Below are 21,989 nucleotides of genomic sequence, written 5' to 3'. Positions count from 1 at the left end.
TGATTTCATAAACAAAACATTATGGCTTTAGACCACTTTCCGTATTCACTATCCGTAGAATCGATGATTTTTCTTCTTTTCCATTGAAACGAAACCAAATGTACATTAGATGTATCACATATTTATCTAACAATATAATTATTATTCAACAGTTTTCTTCAAAGTGATATCCAGTTTGTCTCAGATCTTTTAACATCTGAAGGTATAATAATGAGAAAAAATAACAAACTCGCGCACAATATCGATAACGGGAATGAGTTTTTTTGGGGGAACCTCATGCAAATGCATGCAGGGTACATACGTGTCTACAGTATCTATCGCATGTCCGTCTCATGGATTTGAACTTTCTGTTTGGAAGATTCATCACTTAAAAATCGATGACTAATCTCCAACTACCCGTAGTAGGGGGAAATAAAAGGGGTGAGTGGACTCGAATTGGCAGCGGACCTTATGCGAATAGCCTATAGCAAACATCACTGTACTGCTCGTATTCGAGGATGACGACTAGTTTTCGGGGGTTCTGTTCATAATCAGTCGAAATCCAGAAAATTCCGAAATGCCGACTGTACCGAGATTTCAAGCCAAAACCCCTAAAAGCCGAATGTTAGGAATCAGACTGGGCCCACACCGGTTGTACACGATAAGGGTGCGCGCACAGCGCACGCCCATTTCCGATCCAGGTAGTGGGTGTGGTTCACTCGCGCCGGGAGGGTTCACGTAGTGCATACCGGTTTTCAGCTGCTGTACTTTATATTGTATATAGTTTTCACTCGTTAGCCGGCGTCAAAAAGCGAAAAAAAAATGTTGACGCAAAGAAAAAAAAACATTTTCGATTCCAGCGTTGCTGCACCATCATGTATGATAGCTGCACCAGTGAGTGCGAGTGCAATGTGTGCTAGAGACTCGCACATTTGTACACGTCATAAGTACGTACTTATAATATATAATATAGCAAAACACACGGGCAATTCAGTCGCTAAATTTTTACACTGTGGGCATTGCATTTCCTTTCATCTCCAAAAGCATATTCATTGTTTATTCGGTTGCATTCTCAGCCACATGTAATGCATCAACTGTTAGTTTCTTCTGCACATTATTTCATCAAATCTATACATAATTTGAATTTCTCTCACAAAAAACATTCTTTCCAATTTTTTTGCAATTATTATCTGATGAGGTAGTCAGTTTTCCAAAACATGTGGCAGAAAATATAGGAAAACAAATTGCCCATGCGTCAAGTTTTATTAGCAATTTGTGTGTTTGAAAAGGAAAGGAGTATGATGATAACCAATACCCGGATGTTGACGGCATTTGCATTTGCAAAAAAAGTGTGGTGGATATTGTCATCTTTTCTTCTAACTACTTACTGATCGTGGACGATTCTCTCAATATTTTAAAATTTACTAGAGTACCAAATTTGAGTTTTCAAAGGAAAATTCACAAATATCAATTTATGTTAATCAAAAAATCAATATCTTCTATCGCTCCCACAATCTAGTTCAAACACTGATTCTCGACACGCGAGGAAAAAAAATCTGTAACTTCCGGAGAATTTTCTGCTTCTCACAGCTGGTTTGCGAAAAGCAGCGACACATTATGCAAATGAATGGAGCGTTTCTTCATTCCCATTGTTCCGATCGCTACCGATTACCAGAATCGGAAATACCAAGAATTTTCCCGTAAGTCGTTCGAAACCTGAAAACTAAAAAAGTTGAAATTCAGGTTTTTGACCAATCAGAGACGACGCGGGTTTCCAGAATCGGAAACACGCACGCAATATGTGTGTAACCTAAGAGACAAGACAGCTTTATACATGCTTAGTCATTTTCTTGTTCTCATTGATTTGATATATTATTTTATATTAATTATATCAAATAATTTTTCCTCAGGCCATCACATTGGCTGTTTAATAAGTGCGGCAAAACGGCTAACGTGCCGCGGTACCGCCAAAAAATATTTTATTCAGTTTAGGTCAAGTCTCATTGATTTGTATGACGTCGCGTTTCAATTTATCTGACTAACCGCTGTGCATTGCGCCATAGAAATCAACGTGAACAACAATGTCTAAAGCTGTCTTGTATAACCGGTGTGCGCCCATCTTTAGACTGTTGGGGTAACGGCTGCCCGAACTTTGGCTTGTTCTAATTTTAGGCTTGTTGGGGATCGTTTAAATTTCGGGTTGTTGGGATTTTGGCTGTTGGGAGGACGAGGGGGATGGGATTCTAACCCATCTCGTTGTTACTGGGCTATCGAGAGTGTCCTGGAAGTTATCGTGATGTAACAGCTTGGGCTTATACCATCTGGTGAATATCTCTAGTTCTCATTGCCTTTGAACTGAAATGATGAGCACGTGATGTTCCTGTCACAGCAACCCCAATTTTTTTTTCAGTAATACGACGACGTGGCCGGCTTTGACTCGGCACGATGTTCATTATCAACGGCGTCTATGTCATTAAAATCACTTCTGTTCCACTTATACACTGTCTTCATATGACTTACGAATCCGATAATTATCTCCGACCACGAAAATTGGTGATGAAGGACTTTTTGGGGAGGAGTTAACTTCCTTTTTGGTCTGGGAATGTTGCTCGAGAAGTCCCATAATGGTCACCATAGAGAGTCCCATAAAGTCACCATATATACTTCAACATTCCGTTCAGTAAAAAGGAAAAGGAAAGGAGGGAGGAGGCAATCAATAATTTTGCAATTTATTTTCTCTTAGACGTACCATTCTTTCAGGTTCTTGCTATCTTTTTTCTTGGGTTTTGGCAACTTCTCTGGACAGCCTCCGCCGCCACCCATCTTATTACTCATCATTAGTCCGTTCAGATGATGAGCCTGTTGTCCATTGAGCAGCAAGGGATTGGCAGTCAAAGCACCGAACTGATAGTTTTTGCTCTCGTCTACTTTGTAAGAGCCTTCGGTCCTGTTCCTGAGCTTGTACACGATCAGCGCTATCAAAACGATAGCTATCAGGACGCCTGCAATAACGCCTATGACAAGGGCTGTGTTGTCCGCGGAACTGCGTGACCTCTGGGTTGGTTTCTGATGTCCAACACCGCGTCCCGTGTCCGGTATAGGTACTTCGTACACCACTGCCGGTATACGGGTCGTTTTTGGGAAAGTGTGCTCGGGTGACCCGACTATCACTGGGAATGACGTCGTCGTTGTCGTCGACGGCAGCGGTTTTTGAGGGAAAACTCTTCCTGCATCGGACGAGGTCTCAATATTGTCCAGATGAGTGTCCTCGGATGGCAGAACGATTATTTCGGACGCTGCACCCTCTGAGCCACCGGAGCCGATGTCGATGCAATCGTCATCATCGCAGTTGTCGACTCTGTCTTCTGTCTCTGACACGTCCGGGATGCGAGGTGTCGGGGACACGAACTCTGGCGTAATCAGTTCCTCTCCTGAAAAACACAGACGTGACTTGAAAGTCGGAAATTCAAATCATTTCTCATATTCAAAATAAAAAAAATGAGTCATGGCTTGAGGGAGGAGGAAACACCCCTAATGGTAGATTTGTGGCATCCGACTCATTAATGTGCAAAGCAGGTTTCAGTCGCGTCAGCCGATTTGCCTGTACAATTGAGCGAGTAGGGTTTTTTTTTCGAGCAATGTGGCTGAAACAACAGTGGCAGGTCGCTCCATATTTTTTAACTCGGCATTTGTTTTTTGTTTGTGTCATAAGGTAAACACTCAAATCATAGGCACCGGGACCTGGGGGCTGAGGCCACTTGAGCTCCCCCCCCAATAAATTTTGTGAATGGAGCTGAGTCCCCTCCACCCCCTCACTCAGGAAGTGCGTGAATATACTTGTACAATGGAGCGCATCATTTCGCCTCCTGTGTACGGGCTTCAGCAACACCCTCATAAGTAAGATCTTTTTCTTTTTTTTTCAAACCGAGCACAACTCAGGTCTATTGCCATAGGCAATTTACTACCTAGTGAGCTGTGCCGGAATTGTAAGTGTGTGTACCTAACAGTCTGAGTGCGTATCTAGTGTTGTGTATGATTTTTCGGTGCTGCCATCTATATCTCAGAAGTGAAGTGAGTGATGTGTAGTGACTGAATATTTGTACTGTTTGTAGGCCTGTTGCTCTCTGTGGCGAGACTTTTTAACGGGGAGATCAGCTCGCATTTGCGCCTCGAAGTTGGGAACCACAGAAAACCAACTTCAGCCGACCACCACTGTGGCGACGGTGGGACTCGAACCCGGGTCCCCGCGATGCGAGTCCGTCACTATGACCACTCGACCACCACAGCGGCCATAAGTAAGATCTATCTATAGGGCGGGGTTTTGGCTTGAGTCTAGTATATACTGACGAATGGCGATTTTCAGCCCTCTCAATGTTTCCTTTATGTCGGCGTCTCTGGTCCAAGTAAATATTTTATTATGTTCGCGAATGTCTCAATCTATTTATCTTAAATTGTGTTCCTCTCTTCCGCGACATTCTCTGACTCCCTAAAGTTGCGAATTCAGATCACGTCCAGGTCACCAATGTCGCGGAAGGGGGAGCCAATATTATTGTAGATTGAAGCATTCGCAAATATAATGAAATATTTATTTGAACGATTGCTTTATGACACAAGCAAAAAACATAGGTGATACATATGGAGCAAGCAAGCTGTCGTTTTCTATTCGGATCTTGTTGCTCCGTGTGTCAAAATTAAATACGTGTCGCTCGGCTTTTATAAAACATGGTTGAGGGACAATCCGGATCTAAATAACGTTTTGAGTGTTTTTTCAATCTGTTCCAGGATTCTCATTTCGCAAACAACTACATAGCTCAGGGGTTCTCAAACTTTTTCCACCCGCGGCGCCCGTTCCCTATTCAATGCTTATCCTCGAGCTCTACCGGCTCCCCAGAGCTATTTAACAAAGAATATTTTCGAACTTTGTCAGAGGCACCGCGGAGCGGTCACCCTGACAAAGGTTGGAGGCACACAGTTTGAGAACCCCCGACATAGCTTATAAAGTTCTTTGTTTTGAGGGCTGATGAAGGGAAAGAATGATATCCAGTCGAAGAAGTAATAATCATCCTGATGTATTTTGCTACATACGGGGTGAGTACGCACTAAAAGAGAACGCGCACGGAGAAGCCATTTCTGATTTTTTTAAAAGAGCTTACCTTGGGTACTTCGGCGTTAGGCTTATTAACCAAGATAAAGTTTGGACTCCATCAACAGTGTGTAAAACTTGTACAGAACATCTACGACAGTGGACTAATGGGAAGAGAAGGGGTCTAAAGGGGTGAATACCCATTGCTCAATCAACCAAAATGGAAGAGGAATACGATACTATCGGCTTTGATCATGGAGTAGATTATTTCACGAACATCAATCAGTAATTTGTGTGGACTTGAAAATGGTTAACTTTCTCCTTGGTCAGCAAGGGGCTACACGAAATATCCTTGCTTTTTGTGCTCATGGGATATCAAAGCCAAACCATACCACTGGACAGAAAAAAAGTTTCTTACGAGAGAGCACGTATTTGCTCAAAAACGTTGAACTTGACAAATAGGCGAGATGAACATTTATAGTGATAATTTGAAATAAGTATTGTTGAACAAACGAGACAACTGTAGAAAAAAAGTCGGAACAACCAAAAATCCAGGAATGTTCCCTAATACGGGACACCAATGGTCCTTCGAATTGTTTCAGACATTTTGCTGATCCCAGAGTTTAGAAAGGTTGAGAAACGCTGCTGTATACCCAAAAATGTGATGAAAACAACAGCTAGACGCGTTTCAGAACAATATGAAATTCCTTTCTTCAATAGCTTAGAAAAAGGCGAAAATACAACAAAGGGCAGAAAGAAAAAGACAAAATGAGTCCGTTTTTTGTCTTTTTCCTAATGAGACTGAAAAAAGGAACTTCACATAGTTCCGAAACGCGTCAAGTTGTTGTTTTCATCACATTTCAGGTATACTTACGTTGTTGTTGTTGTTCTTGTATCTATTGTTTAGGATGACGAGGTAATTTTCGTAAATGTTGATAATTCGGTAACGTTGATTATGTGTTTTCACAGGATAATAAATATGAAGAAAGCCAACATTAACAGATAAAAAAATTTTCTTAATGAAAATTATACTTTCTAATTTTACCTTCTTCACATTATTATTATGATTTAATTAAATTTTTATGACAAAATAGTTGCAGTGCACGCATCACATACGGGAGAAACGTACCATATTTATCAAATTTCCCTAATTCATTGGAGAATTTCACTTCAGCACTGGTAAAACTGATAAATGCAATAAAATCTATCAAACTTACCGAGACGATTAGTGAATATGTATAATTACCGATTTATCACATTCACCGCAAAATATGAGGCGGGGGGGGGGGGGGTTAAAGTGAGGGTACTGGAAGTCACATTTCAACACTTCTGAATGAAGTCCAAAAATGCAATCTAGAAGTGCTGAAGTATTGAAGGAAAAAATGAACATAAGTCTCAGCTTCAATAGCTCGCCATTAGATTGTGAAATCACATCTATTAGCTCTATGAAAACAATGCTAGTAAAACATTTTTTTTTCTCAAAATATGAATCAATCGACGTACACCAATCCGTGACGTCAACCCCTCCTCATATATACAGTATACTGTATTGTATGAATAAATAGATCTGAAGGGTTTTTTTAACCTTTCATGCTGGAAACATGAGAAAAACTCGATAAAGAAATTACTCAAAATTCTAAAAAAACCATTTATAGAAATAGCATAGTGATCGATGGAAACGGGGGCCACGTGTTTATGTTGCGTCTTCTTTAGATGGATTCCACACCAATGATATCAAGCCGAAATCCACTCGATCCTCGGCAGACCTATCTTTTCTGTTTAGAGTGCTGATCGACATATTTGACCAAGCAAGCCTTTTTCGGAATTTCGACTTAAGCTTACAAAGAAAGGTTCTCAAGGTGACGTCTTCAAAAAGTTTTGAGGAAATTACAACTGCTTCTACTCATTTTAAATGTGCACAAAAATATAAAAAAAATCTGGTGGAATTATTACGGATCACTCAAAATAAATTTTATACAATAATATTTTGAACGCCAATAAAGGCCGAGAGTGAGTTTTTAAATCCCGCAACCCAGACTGACATATAGTAGTTTCCTAGCACACAGCGAAAGCTGAAAGAAAAAAAAGAAAAGAAAGTGAAAATAAGTTTTTTTACAGATATCGCCAAGAAGCGTAAGAGGCGATGAGTAGCGAACTGTTAGAATTTTCAATCCTTTTTTGCGATATCAATAATTCCGCCGCTAGTTGTTCTTTTGTTTTTATGTGTTTCTGGGTGAGATGAATGTACATAAATTTTCTCATAATTTTTTGAGGAAGACACCTTCGGTCCCTTTCCTTGTCAGACAAAATAACTCATCTCCTCATTAGCGGGGAAAACTCACAAACTGCCCAAGAATCATTAATCGAAGAAACTCAACCAAGTTTTAGATGGAAAAAAGAAATAAACACCGACTTTATATTCTTTTGTCGCTCAATATTAGACTATAATTCTTTTGCCGGATAAGAAGTTGCTTTTCAGAATAATTCCAAATTCTGTAGAGCAAATCGTCATCCTCGAAGATCGAGTTCGACCTCAACCACGTGGGTGCTCGAAAAAAAAAACCACTCCATAGCAATGTGAAGCGTAAGTAAAAACCTGCTGCTCGCCACTAGAAGATTATCATTGTCATTATTATATTATAAAGATTCTCGCGTATTTTGTCATACTTTTCATTCGGCAGCACAGACGTATTTCGGGAGATGTGTCGAAAGTTGGTGGAGCAAGAGGGAGAGATGGTGTATAACAACTGGAATTTTTTCGTATCACGATCCGTGTTGTTTGGAGACGAAATCCGAACATGTAATGATGTTATTTTACGTGACTGAAATCTGTTTAAAAAAAAGAGAGAAGCAAACTCTACGTTTTGAATCGGAATTTTCAAAATCAGTTGAGGGTTGGACTTTTTTGCACCTGCGGAAGGCGTGGTTGAAGCATTTGTCATGAGAGTACTTATACTACACGGCCTCAATTTTCATGTTCGGTATTCGCTTTTCGTGGGGTATAGCGAAGTGAAGAAGCAAAAACAAAAATTATTCGGTGAGAGGCACTCGAATGAAATCGCACCGGAAAATTGCGTTAAGGGATGAATTTCTTCACTGCCGTCGATAAAGTTTTGGAACATGGAGGCAGAGAGAAGATTGCGGAGAGAATGCGTAAAAGGTGGAAATCGTTCGAGAAGATATTCGTGCCATATTATACAGCAGCTTGGTTGCGTGAGTTTCAGCTTCTCTTCGCTTCTTTTTTCAACTCATTCTCTGCAAGACTCGTACGTGTCGATTTTTAAGGAGGTACGTTCATAAAAAAAGTTGTAAGCGGATAAACGCTTTAAACGGGAAATCTCGATGAGTATTGGTAAGAATATATGTAGTGAATATAAGACCGTGAATATATGTAGTACTACGCGGGAACGTTATAAGCGGGATCCACTGTACTGCAAATACTATTGATGCTGGGAAAATACCGAAACAAATGGATTTTTGCATGTAACAGTCGAAAGATATTGTTGAGCATCAACAGCATAAGATATCGGAATATCGAATCTTGCAACAAATGCGTATCAATAGTCATTTCTCCCTCATATGGCGAGGACTGCGGAAGCCATGGGACGTTGCGCTTTTTCGGCAAGTACTGAATACTTCTTCAACTTAGAGATTTAACGCCAGAAGCTTCCGCAGAGGTCCCATCAGCTCCTCAACCAAACACCGTTGGCGGTTTTGAGTAGTAGACCCACTCGACACGTTTAATCTCAGTGAAGCTTCCATCCGCCAAGGCATAATTCCATCTTGTGAAATGGATGGTAGAGGGGTGAGGTGGTGAAATGGAACTATTCGATTGGCCCCGATTCGGATCTGGCACGTTCCAGGTACTTCCGAGGATAGAGCGGCACATCCGCCGGTATCCTGCGCGTTATTCACGAATCAAGCTTAACACATTCACTGTGGGGCTTAATTTGCTTTCCGAGTTTATCCGGTTGATTTTTCTAGTTCCATAGCAAAACGCATTGACCGTAACGCCACGTTGGCGTCAACCGCAGGCGGGAACAAGACAATGGTGACGCAACCGTGGCGTCACCAGCAGTAAATGTGTTAAACGTTACTTCTAGATAGAGATTATTAGAAGAGTGGTAACCGAGAGTACATCCTCCAAACTTTGAATAAAACCTTCGATCTCCGTAGACTGGTCTGAAAACGTCACTAGGAGGCCGAGGGGTGGTGAAGGTGCCATGGATAATCGACTGTCATTTTGCGGGTCTCGAACTCTTGAAAGAATATAAGTAGCTTCGTGCATGTGAAAATATTCGGTATCATGTTTAATATTAATTACCTAATAATATTAGTCCTATAATCCAATAAAAATATTATTAATATTTGACATTAATGGCGTTTTATAGCCATTTTCACATTTACGAAAATTGTAATGAGTAGGGCTGGGTTTCTTATTACCTAAAAGCCGGTTGAATATGCTTCATAACAAATGCATTTATGCCCTAAAAGAACTTAGAATATACAGCAAAAATCTAAAAATATGCCTTTGTATACAAACTGATCCTAGCGCAAATTATAGGAAACCGCCAATCATTGCGTAAAATGATGCCAAAGGTACACAATTACATTGCCAATTGTTGCTAATATCGTCGAAAAATCGCAATCACTGCCAAAAAACGATGCCAAGGGTTCGGAAAATTGCCAATTGTGGGAAAAGAAGTTCCTCTTTATTGTGCAAAATAATGCTTTAAAATATGAAAATATACCTTAATTTCTGAAATTCATGAAAAGACGCTCTATCACATAGAAATTGTGAAACATGCAGAATCATTAAAAAAGATATGCAAGGACATAGAAATCTGAGCCCTAGTGGTGAGTCACCAAGTGAGGAAACGTACGGCCAGTCATACCCAAAAACATGTTTTTCTCGAATGCCGCGGTTGGAGTCTGGCACGTGAGGCTCGGAAACGGATGTGAATCTCCGGCTGATGCCCTCTCAAATATCATTTTATAGTTTCATGTCATTAGATGATTAGTATGAGCGCGTGTACTCACACACAAAACGTCACCTTCTACATTAAATAGAACGCCAAAATGCCTACTTGCCCCGACTGACAAAGTACGGGGCGTCCATAATTAAAAGACCGTATTTTAAAGTAGCCTACAGGCGAAAGAGGTCATCAGAAAAGTGTGAAATTTTGTAACTTCAAACGTCTGGTAATTTTGTACTTCATAAAGTAATGGGAATTTGTTTCAGGGGAAAAATTAGTTGCACATTTCTCCACCAGAGGGCGTTTCACGTTGAATACCTGTAGTAAACATGTAAATTTATGTGATGTCACGCAGCAGCTGTTATAAAACCTAGAAACATTCGCGGAGATATTGTTTCTCAATGTGCTTGCTGCTCACAATGACGATAAGTTTAGAGATCGCGCTTTCTTGGTGAAATTGTTTTACCAAAACAGCAATTCCGCAGTAACTGTTCTACGGAAATATCGAACTTGGAAGAGGACTCGAAACGGTCCAATGAATGTTAAAAACCTTCGGAGTATGAGATAACAAAATTAGAAACTGCAGGATCGTTGGCTGTTCGTCCTGGAAGAGAATGAAAACCCGTTTCTACAGACGCCGTACAGGAGGTTTCGCTTCTGGTGGAAGAGGACAGATCTTCAAATTCTCGTGGTGTCAGGCGTGTAACACCGGCGTTGGATAGGCCACGTTCAACTGTTCATAAGATCATGCGGAATATCCTCCGGTATTATCCGTATAAACTTTCACTTGTGCAGCACAGAGCGGGGGCCATGGTCGGTTTCGGGTTTCTGGGTTGCTTCCACATGCTCGACTCCGGTTCTCACTGCAGTTTCTAGCTCACGTTGAGGTCGATTCAGAATGGCCTCGGAATATCCTCTGGACAGACGAAGCGCATTTTCACTTGAGTTTTGCAGTTAATACTCACAACTGCCGAATTCGGGAACCGAAAATCCGCTCGCTATCTTAGAGGTTCCGTTGCATTCACCAAAAGTGACGGACGGTATGGTGTGGATTTACTGCATCATTTATTCTCGGTCCCTTCTTCTACGAGAAGTTACGTTATACATGTCCAGTGACATGTTCGATCACCGGGAAGAGATATGCATTGCTGTTACAAAACGAAATTGTTCTGGCTTTGCAAGCACGTTTCTGCCTTGTAGAAACAATTTTTATGCAAGATGGAGCTCCTCTACACATTGCAGTGTGTATTATTTATTTATTTATTTATTTATACAATATTGTTGGCCCTTGGGCCTATACAAGAGGATGCGATTGAGAATGGCAAAGATATTGTTTGATGTTGGATAAAAAAACTAGCGATAGAGGGAGATTCAACAATAAAGCTTGGGAGTTTGTTCCATTCACCAATGGTATGAGGAAAGAAGCTGTATTTAAAGCAGTCAGTGGAAGCAAAAATAGGTTTTATTTTAAGGGAATGGTCGAGTCTTCTAGAGATGTAGGATGGTTTGGCTAAGATACCAGAAATATCCATGAACTGACCATGGAAAATTTTATAAAGCAATGTTAATCGAGAGATGAGACGAAGAGTAGAGAGAGGGAGGAGATGAAGTTCATTTTTAAGTTCGGACACAGAAATGAAAGATGACCAGCAGTCGTGAACAAATCGGGCGGATTTATTTTGAATAGATTCAAGTTTGTCTATATTACTGGAGGTGTAAGGGTCTCAGATTTCAGCGGCGTAGGAGAGGACGGGGGATATATAAGTTTGGTAACAGAGAAGTCTGATATCCCGAGTAGAGTGTTTAAGATTGCGGCGGAGGAAGAAAAGTTTGTTAAGACACTTCTGGTAAATGTAGTCGATGTGTTTGTTCCAACGTAGGTCGGCTGAAATAATGACACCAAGGTATTTGATATGAGAAACTTGGGATAACGGTAAATGATTGATGGAGTAGGAGTATTCAAGAGGAAGAAGTTTACGGGTAACTTTCATGTGAACCGTTTTTGAGATATTCATTGGCATTTGCCATAGGGAACACCAGTCGGCGATGGAAGCCAGGTTATGTTGGAGAAGTTCTTGATCAGATTGATGGTGAATGATACGGTAAATTACACAGTCATCAGCAAAAAGTCTAGTGGTGCAGTTGAGGGATTGAGGAAGGTCATTGATATAAATTAGGAAAAGTAACGGGGAGAGGACCGATCCTTGAGGGGTCCCAGACTTTACGGAGGCAGATGACGAGTTATGATCATTAAAATGAACAAACTGTTTACGGTGTTTTAGGAAAGCCTCCACCCAATTAAGTAATTGAACGTTAAGGCCAAGGCGGGAGAGTTTGAGAAGAAGTTTATCGTGGGGAACTTTATCAAAGGCTTTAGAGAAATCTAGGAATACGATATCAGTTTGTAGGTTTTTATCAATGGCTTCAGAGAGGTCGTGGATGAAGAGGGCCAGTTGAGAGGTAGTAGAGAGAGATTGTCTAAAGCCGTGTTGGTTGGGGAAAAAGAAGCTGATGGAGTCTAAGTGGATACGGATTTCTTTTGCTACAATATGCTCGAAGATTTTACAGCAGGAGGAAGTGATTGCTATTGGCCTGAAGTTAAGGGGATTGGAAAGTGAACCCGTTTTGTGGATAGGAATAATTTTATTGATTTTCCAGTCGTTCGGGAGGGTAGCAGAATTTAGTGAAACATTGAACAGGATTAAAAGATAGTCGGCGACTTCATCAGCACAGAATTTAAGAATAGAATTTGGGATGTCATCAGGGCCGACGGAATGGGGTTTCAGTTTTTTCAAAAGTTTTAGGATACCTTGTTTGGAGAAGGATATAGGGGGTGAGTTGTGGATAGAATCAAAAAAAGAGTATTGGGGAGGAGAGGGGTCTATTGAGAAAACCGAGCAGAAAGCTAAATTGAATTCGGTAGCCATCTCTGAAGGAGAAAATGTATATTTATTTGAACTTCTTAGGGAAGTGGGACCAACAGATTTAGGTCTAAGGTAACTCCAGAATTTTGTTGGATTGGTTTTTAAGTAATGGGGTAGAGAATGAGAGAGGTATCTGGACTTTTGGACGGAAATGAGGTTTCTGAGGTCTCGGGTGGAGGCTGAAATTATGGATTTGAGTGAATTGGATTTGTTAGTTTTATATTTGAAGGCGATTCGGCGGATTTTCCTCTTTAAATGAATAATATCTCTGGTGATCCATGGATTAAAAAAAGACTTAGGAGAAACATTTTTAATTGGAACTGTAGTTAAGCATTTGTCTATAATACATTTAAAAGAGGTCCAGAGGGTGTGGATATTGTTAGAAGAGGATATGGATAAGAAATCATTGAAGTGAGAGCGAAAAATATTTTGCATAAGTGGATAATTTGCCTTGTTGAAATTACGTTTAGGGGCGAGTTTGTAGGATGGGATAGAGTGGCGGAGGGAAAAGTTAATGACTGGGATATTATGGTCGGAGCAACCCTCAAAGATGGAGGTGGAAAGGACTGAAATTCGATTGGAGGTAGCAATGAGATCTAAGGTAGAGCTGGAGTAGAGGGTGGTTCTTGTGGGTTCAAAAATGGATTGGACCAAGTTAAATTTAAGGAAGATATCTAGGACTTTGTTATTAATTCCGTGATTGCCGGACAGGGATTCCATATTTTTCCAGTCAATGCCGGGAAGATTCCAGTCTCCGGAGATAAGAATAGAATGTGTGTTATAAAATTTTTCAAGAATAATTTCCAGTTGTTCAAAAAGGTGGAAATCAGGAGAGGGAGGGAAATAGACAGAAAAGATGGCAAGTGGGGGACAGTTGGGTTGAAGCCATTCGGCTCCAACAATTTCGAGTTCGGAATCTAATAGAATTTCAGTTAAAGGGATAGATTTTTTGAAAATAAGTAAGACCCCGCCCCCCCGAGAGTTTCTATCCTTTCGAAAAGCATTGTAATCGGGTGGCAAAATTTCGGAATTAGAGATTGTATTATTTAGCCATGACTCTGTAACACCAAGAAAATGGGGATTATGGATGAGTAAGAATGATTCTAGAAAATCAGTTTTGTTTTTCAGGCTGCGAGTGTTAATAGTTCCCAACTGGAAGGTATTTTTTAATTTGGAGGTTGTGTAGACGGAAGGGTTGCTCGGGGGGAGTAGCCTAAAGGGGGTACCGAGGAAATATGGGAGGAGAGGGAGGGCATAGAAAGGTTCGAAGCAGCATGAGCGGGGAAGATGGGGCGGATATCATTAATATCGGGATCCCAGACATATTTGGTATTATTTATGAGTGCAGTGTTAAGAATGTTCTTAAAACACGTTTTACAGAAGAACGTGTCATCAGCCGGCACTTCCCTAATCTATGGCCTCCCCGATCCCCGGACCTTAATCCATGCGTTTTTTGGCTTTGGGGGCATTTGAAACGTCTGTTAAGTCGTGACAATCCTTTACCTGACCCTAAACGCAGCATTTCACGCCAAATGCTAAACATTTCCCCGCACACACTTCGGTCAGTTGTGGAACACGCCATATTGCGATTTCACATGGTACGTGAAAATGATGGCCATCATGTGGAACATGTTTTGTTGCAGTAACAATTGTAAAAGTGTTTAACAATTGTTAAAATTGTAAACGTTTGCCTAAATGTGCCATTTCTTAATAAAATTCCCTCTGGTGGCGACATGTGAAACATTTTTTTTCCGACTGAAACAAATTCCCATCACTTCATGAAGCCCTCCACAAAATTTCAAAATTTTCTGATGACTGGTTTCACCTGCAGACTACTTTAAAATAGGGTCTTTTAATTATGGACGCCCTGTATCTAGGTGCGGCCCTGTGTATATACAATATAATGATTATGTGATTAATTAACCCTCTGTGACGATGCTGGAAGGCAGAAGTGGATGGAAAGTCATTGGTTTCATCGCCGGAGGGCTTGATAAATGTTTCTTTTCCTCTTCCAGCGGGGAGACATGAAAAAAATCGCTTTGAAAAAACCAACAATGTGACGATTGGTGAGGTGTATACGAAGCGACGAACATGAAGCATTCCTTTATTTTGCATTAACCTGCGAAACATACAACCCTTCGTGATGAAGGTTAAAATCGAACTCTCGAGAATGTCTTCGTCTCTCGATACAACTTAAATCTCACGTGTCTCGTGAATAAAAGTATTGCTGTACATCCTTGTTAACAGCTTGCCTGTTACAACAACTAATTATTAGCGATGACGCGAATGTGAAGCAACTTTCAAAGATAGTCTGATAGACCAGTGGTTCTCAACCTTTAGAAGTCCGCGGCCTGGTTGATTTTTTTTTTGCGAGTGGAAGGCCCGGTCAAAGGGCCGCATCTAGGCTGAAGCAGGTGGGTCCGGTGTCCTCGGCGCGAGACCAGAGGAGACGCTGAGTTCAGGCCCTTTAACTCAGGTGTTCTTAACGTTTTTCAGCCGTGACCCAAAATCAGCAACAAGATCAGCTTCACGACCCACGAAACTGTTTTTCAAAATTAGTGAGACCAGTAACGCAATAAGTGAATTTATAACAGGACGGTAAGAGGATTTTAGGACCCATTTCGAAGAACCATGCGAATCAAGTTTTCGTCGAGACCCATTACTTAAGAATTACTGGCTGTAATTGGTTTTGTACTGCCCATCTAGGAAGCAACTGTTAATCAAGTTCGGGTCGTGACCCATAACTTCAAGAATCCCGGCTGCAAGTAAATTCGTACGACCCATCTCGGAGATCCATGTGAATATAGTTTTTGTCGTGACCCATAGCTCGAGAATCCTTGGCTGCAAGTGGATTTATACGAGACATCTCGGAAGCCCCAGTGAATCATGTTTGACAAATGACCAATAGCTCAAGATTCCCTGGCTATAGGTCGATTCGTACGACCCATTGCTTGCTTTAATTGCTCGTTCTACATTACACGGGATGCCTAAATGCGTGCTTGCCCCGGCTTACAACGTATCGAGTTGCGACCCTGGCCGGTCATACACTCGACTCTATACTCATACATAATGACTAAGAAAATGAAACGGAGGGAATCACACATGGCCCAGTTTGACTAATGTCAGATCCCGGCGGTTGAGGAAAAACTGCGATAGACAACAGAGAGCCGATGAAAAGATGATATTTCCACTGGATCAAGGGGTACAAAACAACAATATAACCATTTCAGCTCCGAACAAGCCTCTGATGAGATCTGCACATGAATCCATAAACAAATAATAATTGTACCAATAACAATCAGACACTATAAACGTTAAGAAATATCACAGATGTATATGTTGCGGTGAATGTGATAAATCCGGTTATTATGCATAATCGCCGAGCATTTTGGTAAGTTTGATAAATTTCTCTATATTTATCATTTTTACCGGCGAGTATGCATGGTACCCAGCGTCGCACAGTGGTGCATTTTGCGAAAATCGTGGCCAAAACCCCAAAAAAAGGTTTTGCCGTTCGACCCTGATTTTTTCACAGATGAAGAGTGAATAGCCCCCGGCTTCTCGACGTACGTTTTTTTACGTTCATCACCTCTTAGTTTTCGTCCAGAAGGAGCTCCAATGTGGTTATTCAAGTAGCAATGTACCGCACATCAATCTTAACCTTTTACAAAGCTACTCTCGTTCAGAAATTTCGTAGCAACCCAGGGAATTTTAGGAAGTTATTTCTTTTCTTTCAAGTGTGTTAGCAATTTAGAAATACATTTTGAATTTCGTTTTTGATATTTTTATTAAAAAATAAATTATTCTTAATACTAAGTCATTTTTTAAAAAAGTTCATTTTTGTGAGTGGCGGAAGAAAAAAGTGACCTGATGTGACCTCCTGAAATTCATTTCTCAACATACTTTATCATGTTTAGTTTATGAAAAAGGTGAAATTAGCTGCTAATATCTGCTACTCCGCTGACCCCAGCGACTTTTCTTCAACATGCCATAGCTGAGGCTTGCCTATACAAAGGCGGAATAGATTTGAATTTGAGAAAATTTCTTTAAAAATGGCAGATTATTACTCTGATAACTGCAGATTATTTGAGCTTTAACACTGAAAAATGAAAAACATGCCTCAGAGTTTTTTTTTGTCTTTTTTAGTTTCCAACTCAGGGTGCTCCACTATGAAAAAAATTTAGATTTTTAACGAAATACTTATAACGGATCATAGCTCAAATTTTAGGCAGCAATGCACCGATTTAGAAAATCGCGTAAAGAAATGAACACAGAATGACGTTTTAAATGCTTAAATTAAGTAAAATTTAGAAGGTGTACAGAAATCGTAAAAAAATGAATTGCAAATCTTGACTGATCTTAACAAACGTTCTCATTTTCTGCGAAGTACTGTACACACAAAGAATCGGTGGTGAACACATATCAGAATTTGCTGAGACTAATAAGAAAACAAAAAGGAAAATAACTGATTCATTAAGGAAACAGCGCATATACATCAGGAACTTGAATAATTTCGAAAAAGTTTCTTGCAAAAACTCTCAAGATGTGATGCGCGAATTAATAACTTTTTCTCATCCATTCATATCTAACATGGGGGACACAATGAAAAAAAATTTAAGATTGCCGCAAAACGTCTTCAAAATAACCCAAAACTAGTTTTGACTATTTGAGCGATATCTATATATGTAAAATTGATTTTCTGTGTGTCTGTCTGTGTGTTGTATATGTTCTCTCTACTAATCCACAATTTTAGATCGATCGTTACCAAATTTTACGAAACAGGACCCGACTTGAACGATAAGCTACTGTAAAAGTTTGACAAAACAGGTCAAATGCCCAAAATTGTCAGGTAAGAATGGTTCTTGGGTTTTTCGGAATGTTTACTTTATTCACCGTGGCTCCCTAACAATGGGCCTCAGACATGTTTATTCCTTTACAATGGTTTGTCACTTCTTAAATGCTCGCAGTATATTGAGAAAACCTGGTCAACGCCAGCTGTTATAGCTAGTTGTTAATAAATCATAACTATGATTATAATATTATGATACTCAATTAATATAACGTTATAATAGTGACCATAAGAATTTACACCCAGACCACGACCAGAAACATTTTTCCGTCCATTACAAACTTTTATCTTAAATTTCTGTGTTTAAATTATTATAGGTTAAGTATTATACAAATACAAATACAACGCCACAACAGGCAAACTGCCCAACGAGGTGGCTGACCCAAGAACCGTTTTATGCTTATTTTAATTTCCTGTTTTTACTTCTTTTTGAATACTTAATTTTTTTATGCAGCATTTTTATGTTATTATAAGTTTTTTAATGCATCTCAGCAATATTCTTACATGTTACTGCAATTGAAATATCATATATATGATGATGAGATATCCTGAACAAATCCATGCTATGTTTTTTATCGCAATTCTATCAATAGCCATAATGCAAGCATATCATATTTTATCCATTTCATATCCTTAAAATCCCTTTAACCATATAATCTGCGCCCTGCCGTTAAAAAAGCATAATATTTATTGTTCCAAACAGTTTTCAAGAACATGCGACGAATTTCAAGGTGAGTAAATAGTTTTGACCGAATTTTTCGCAAAACGCTCCACTGTGCGTCGTTGGTAAATTTTATGAATTTCCCTAAATTTATCATTTTACCGGTGATTATGCATAGTACCCAAGCGTCTCGTCATTGGTGAACATGATAAATCGTACTATATGATATACTATACATGATAATTAATGTAAACATGTACTGTATCATTATATCGGGGTAAGATCGTGAAATTTGTTATCATTATATCGGGATCCGACTACATTCATCACACATGCTAGACTCATTTGGAATTTTTTCATACTTATCAAATTCACCGACAACCACAAGGGTTTTATGAATAATCACAAATAACGGCGAGGAATTTCAAGTACTAAATTTACCTACGTCACGTAGGTATTATGCATAATCACCGGTAAAAGTGATAATGCTTTCAGTATTTAGCAAATTTATGCATAGGTATTATGCGTATGCGTATTCACCGATAACCGTGACAATTTTTTTAGCATTTATCAAATTTATCGACGATTTTTGGGTATTACGCATATTCGCCAGTAAAAGTGATAAATTTATCAAACACACCAAGACGATTAGTAAGTATGCATGATGGCCGGTTATTATGTAAAATAACCGGATTTATCACATTTACCGTAAAATATACAAGATATACTGAAAAGCTGGGCTATTTTCATGACATTTTCGAATGCACAGTGGGGAGGGGGTTGCTGCAGCTTCACAATTATGCAGAATAAGAGCAAACACATCATTCAATAATTATTTTGTCTTTTCTAAGTAAACAGAGCGATTCAAAAATAATCATCCGATGCCAAAGCAATATGTTTCAAAAAGAAAATGAATAATACCTCGTAAGCAGCGGAGACATTCCAAGTTTTTTTTCCCCCCACTACTTGAATGGGGAAAAAAACTTGGAAGTGCCCTGCTTATGCGGCCCATATCTATACGGTAGTCCAATTCATCCCTGATACAGCATGTCAGTATTGTTGTTCGGGGTAACAATAGCGTAGCTTTTACAAAAAACAAATATGTAATAGCAAAAAGCAAATTATATGTAGCTCATACAAAGTAGCTGGCTATGGAGGCTCGTACACAGCGTCTTTAATGAAATTCCACAGGAAAAAGTCACAAACAGTAAAACATCAGTAGACCTTAATAGCCCGTCTGACGGGACGGCGACCGAATGAATGAACGCCAGAACTTTGACACTGAACTTATCCCGTTGCCGAGATCTCCTGCAAGTCAGCTTCGTGGAGGAGTACGGAACATTTTATTTTGGAGTAAAAAAAAGAAAGAAAATTAACAAACATATACAAAATTTTTACAATATATTTACCCCGGGCCGCTGGATACTGTCGCGATTCATAGATTCTGTGGTGATAACAGACGGGGGGGTTGAGAGTTAATGGTGAAAAGTTCCGGTGGTTTCGTTAAGAGAAATGAATGTACATTAATGAAGGTATACTTTATATAGAAGAAATTGTTGGCGGGGGAAGGGGGGGCATACCATCTCATCAGTTATCTTACACTTATTATGTTATATAAAAGGATACAACAAACAAACAATGATGGAACTGCGACTGTGCGCCACATTTTCTTCGGAACGCTCGTTGCAATGTGAACAAGCGATGAAGAGATGTCGCATATTCCAAAACAAAAACTACGTTTTGGAATATTGAATGTGTAGGTATAAGAATTTAATCTTTGCTTCTTTATAACCCCATTTACTGTTAAAAAGTACAATTTATATGTTTCAAGTTATATTTTTTAAAAACGCAATGATTATTTTTGAATCACCCTGTATTATGAAGGGAGTAGATTTGAAAGAGAACCAAGCAGTTTACTTTTATCGTTGTTGGATGAATCGCAGTCGTCTTCGTCGTCCCAGCATCCGGATCCTGCTCCGGAGAAAACCGTCTCTTCGGTAGGTTCGACTGTACTCGATGCGTCGACCTTCTGCAATAATATAAGCGTATGGAACATCAGAAAGAGCATATACGACTTTTCTATCTGAAAATAGCTTGTTAACGTAGAGATTATCTAACAAGGAAAGGGTTTCCAAAGGTGACGTCTTCAAAAAGTTTTGGCAAAAATTGCTGCCGATTCTATTCATTTAAGTATGCACAAAAATATATAAAAACATCCGGTCAAATGATATTATGGGTCACGATAAAAGAAAGTAAATATTAATGTTTTGAACGCCCATAGAAGACAAGAATTAATATAAAAATCCCGCCACCCCCCTAGAGTCTTGGCGTGACGTCATTCAAACAACACATTATTAGATACGGCACAGACAAAGAAAAAAAAAGAAGAACGAGAGAGGGTTAGAGAGTGTGTGTGTGGGGGGGGGGGGGAGAGTGAAAAGAAGTTTTTAATTGATAATTCTAATAAGGAGAGGGTCCCAAGGCGACGTCATCAAAATGTTTCGAAAAAATTGCCACTGGTTCTACTCATTTAAATATGCGCAAGAGTATAAAATATCCGGTGGAATTACTCAGTTACCTGAAAAACATTGTCAGTATTAATATTTTCAACACCAATAGAGATTATATAAGAATGACTTTAAAAATCCCTTAACCCTAGTGTTAGAGTGACGTCATCCAAACAACATACGATCAGATACAGTACAGACAAAGAAAGAGAGAAGAAAAAAAGAAATCGACAAAATCGGCTAGTTTTTTTTCCAGAACAGAGAAGCTAGAGGAAAGAAAGTGAAAAGAAGTTTCTTACAGATATCGTCAAGAAGCGCAAGAGGCGATGAGTAGCCAACTGTTACAATTTTTAATAATTTCAGTCCACCGCTAATTTTTTTTTGGTTTTATGTGTTTCTGAGTGAGATGAATGTACTTAAATTTTCTTATAATTTTTTGAGAAAAACATCTTGGAACCCTTTCCTTGCAAGTGAAATAATAGTATTGGGTACTAAAGAGGCCACGTATGATCAGATGCAGTTGATAACAGCGCCTTCTAGGGTCGACATCCGGAACAAAATGATTAAAAAGTGATTTTTCAAGAGATTTTTGAACTTTTACGAAAACTGAATAACCAATTCGAGATAAAAGCTGAATAGAGTTGACGACTGTGTGATATTCTCACCTGGCTATGCGTGGTTGACCCCTCACCGTGTGCGACTGTCGAAGGAATCGTCATCAACAGTTCGACGTCACCTTCGACTCTGACTCTGGGATCATCCTCCGCCGCCATGTCCAGGATTCGCAAACCGTTGAACACGAGGCCCGATATGACGCCTAGAAAAGGGCGATCGACTCTGTTCTTGACCGGGTTCGACTTGCCACCGACTTGTATCTTTGAGTGGCTGTTGAATATCGTGTGCTGACGACCTGCCATCAAAGAAAGATTAAAGAAAAAAACCTATTAAACCAGTATAACAAGATTCCGTTACGGTTTAAAGACGTTTAAATTTCGATGACATCTCCCTCG

General features: G+C 39.7%; 1 protein-coding gene across 1 annotated transcript in view; it reads right to left on the bottom strand.

Annotated features, from left to right (window-relative positions):
- Window positions 1-2,589: 2,589 nt before the first annotated feature.
- Window positions 2,590-21,989, bottom strand: part of LOC149075138 (neurexin 1-like) — a 181,907-nt gene continuing 162,507 nt past the window's right edge. Inside the window, exons 16-18 of the mRNA XM_089245718.1 lie at window positions 21,645-21,889; window positions 20,390-20,501; window positions 2,590-3,410 (exon numbers count right to left, since the gene is read on the bottom strand). Coding sequence (XP_089101844.1) covers window positions 2,719-3,410; window positions 20,390-20,501; window positions 21,645-21,889 — 1,049 coding nt within the window. The 3' untranslated portion in view covers window positions 2,590-2,718. The remainder of the gene's footprint in view (window positions 3,411-20,389; window positions 20,502-21,644; window positions 21,890-21,989) is intronic.

This window comes from Pholcus phalangioides, unplaced genomic scaffold (assembly GCF_987345545.1).
Source record: "Pholcus phalangioides strain wild (caught in Gottingen) unplaced genomic scaffold, Ppha-v1.0 ptg000016l_1, whole genome shotgun sequence".
Lineage (NCBI taxonomy): Eukaryota > Metazoa > Arthropoda > Arachnida > Araneae > Pholcidae > Pholcus > Pholcus phalangioides.
The sequence above is the reverse complement of the archived record's forward strand: the minus strand, read 5'-3'. Positions and strand labels throughout refer to the sequence as shown.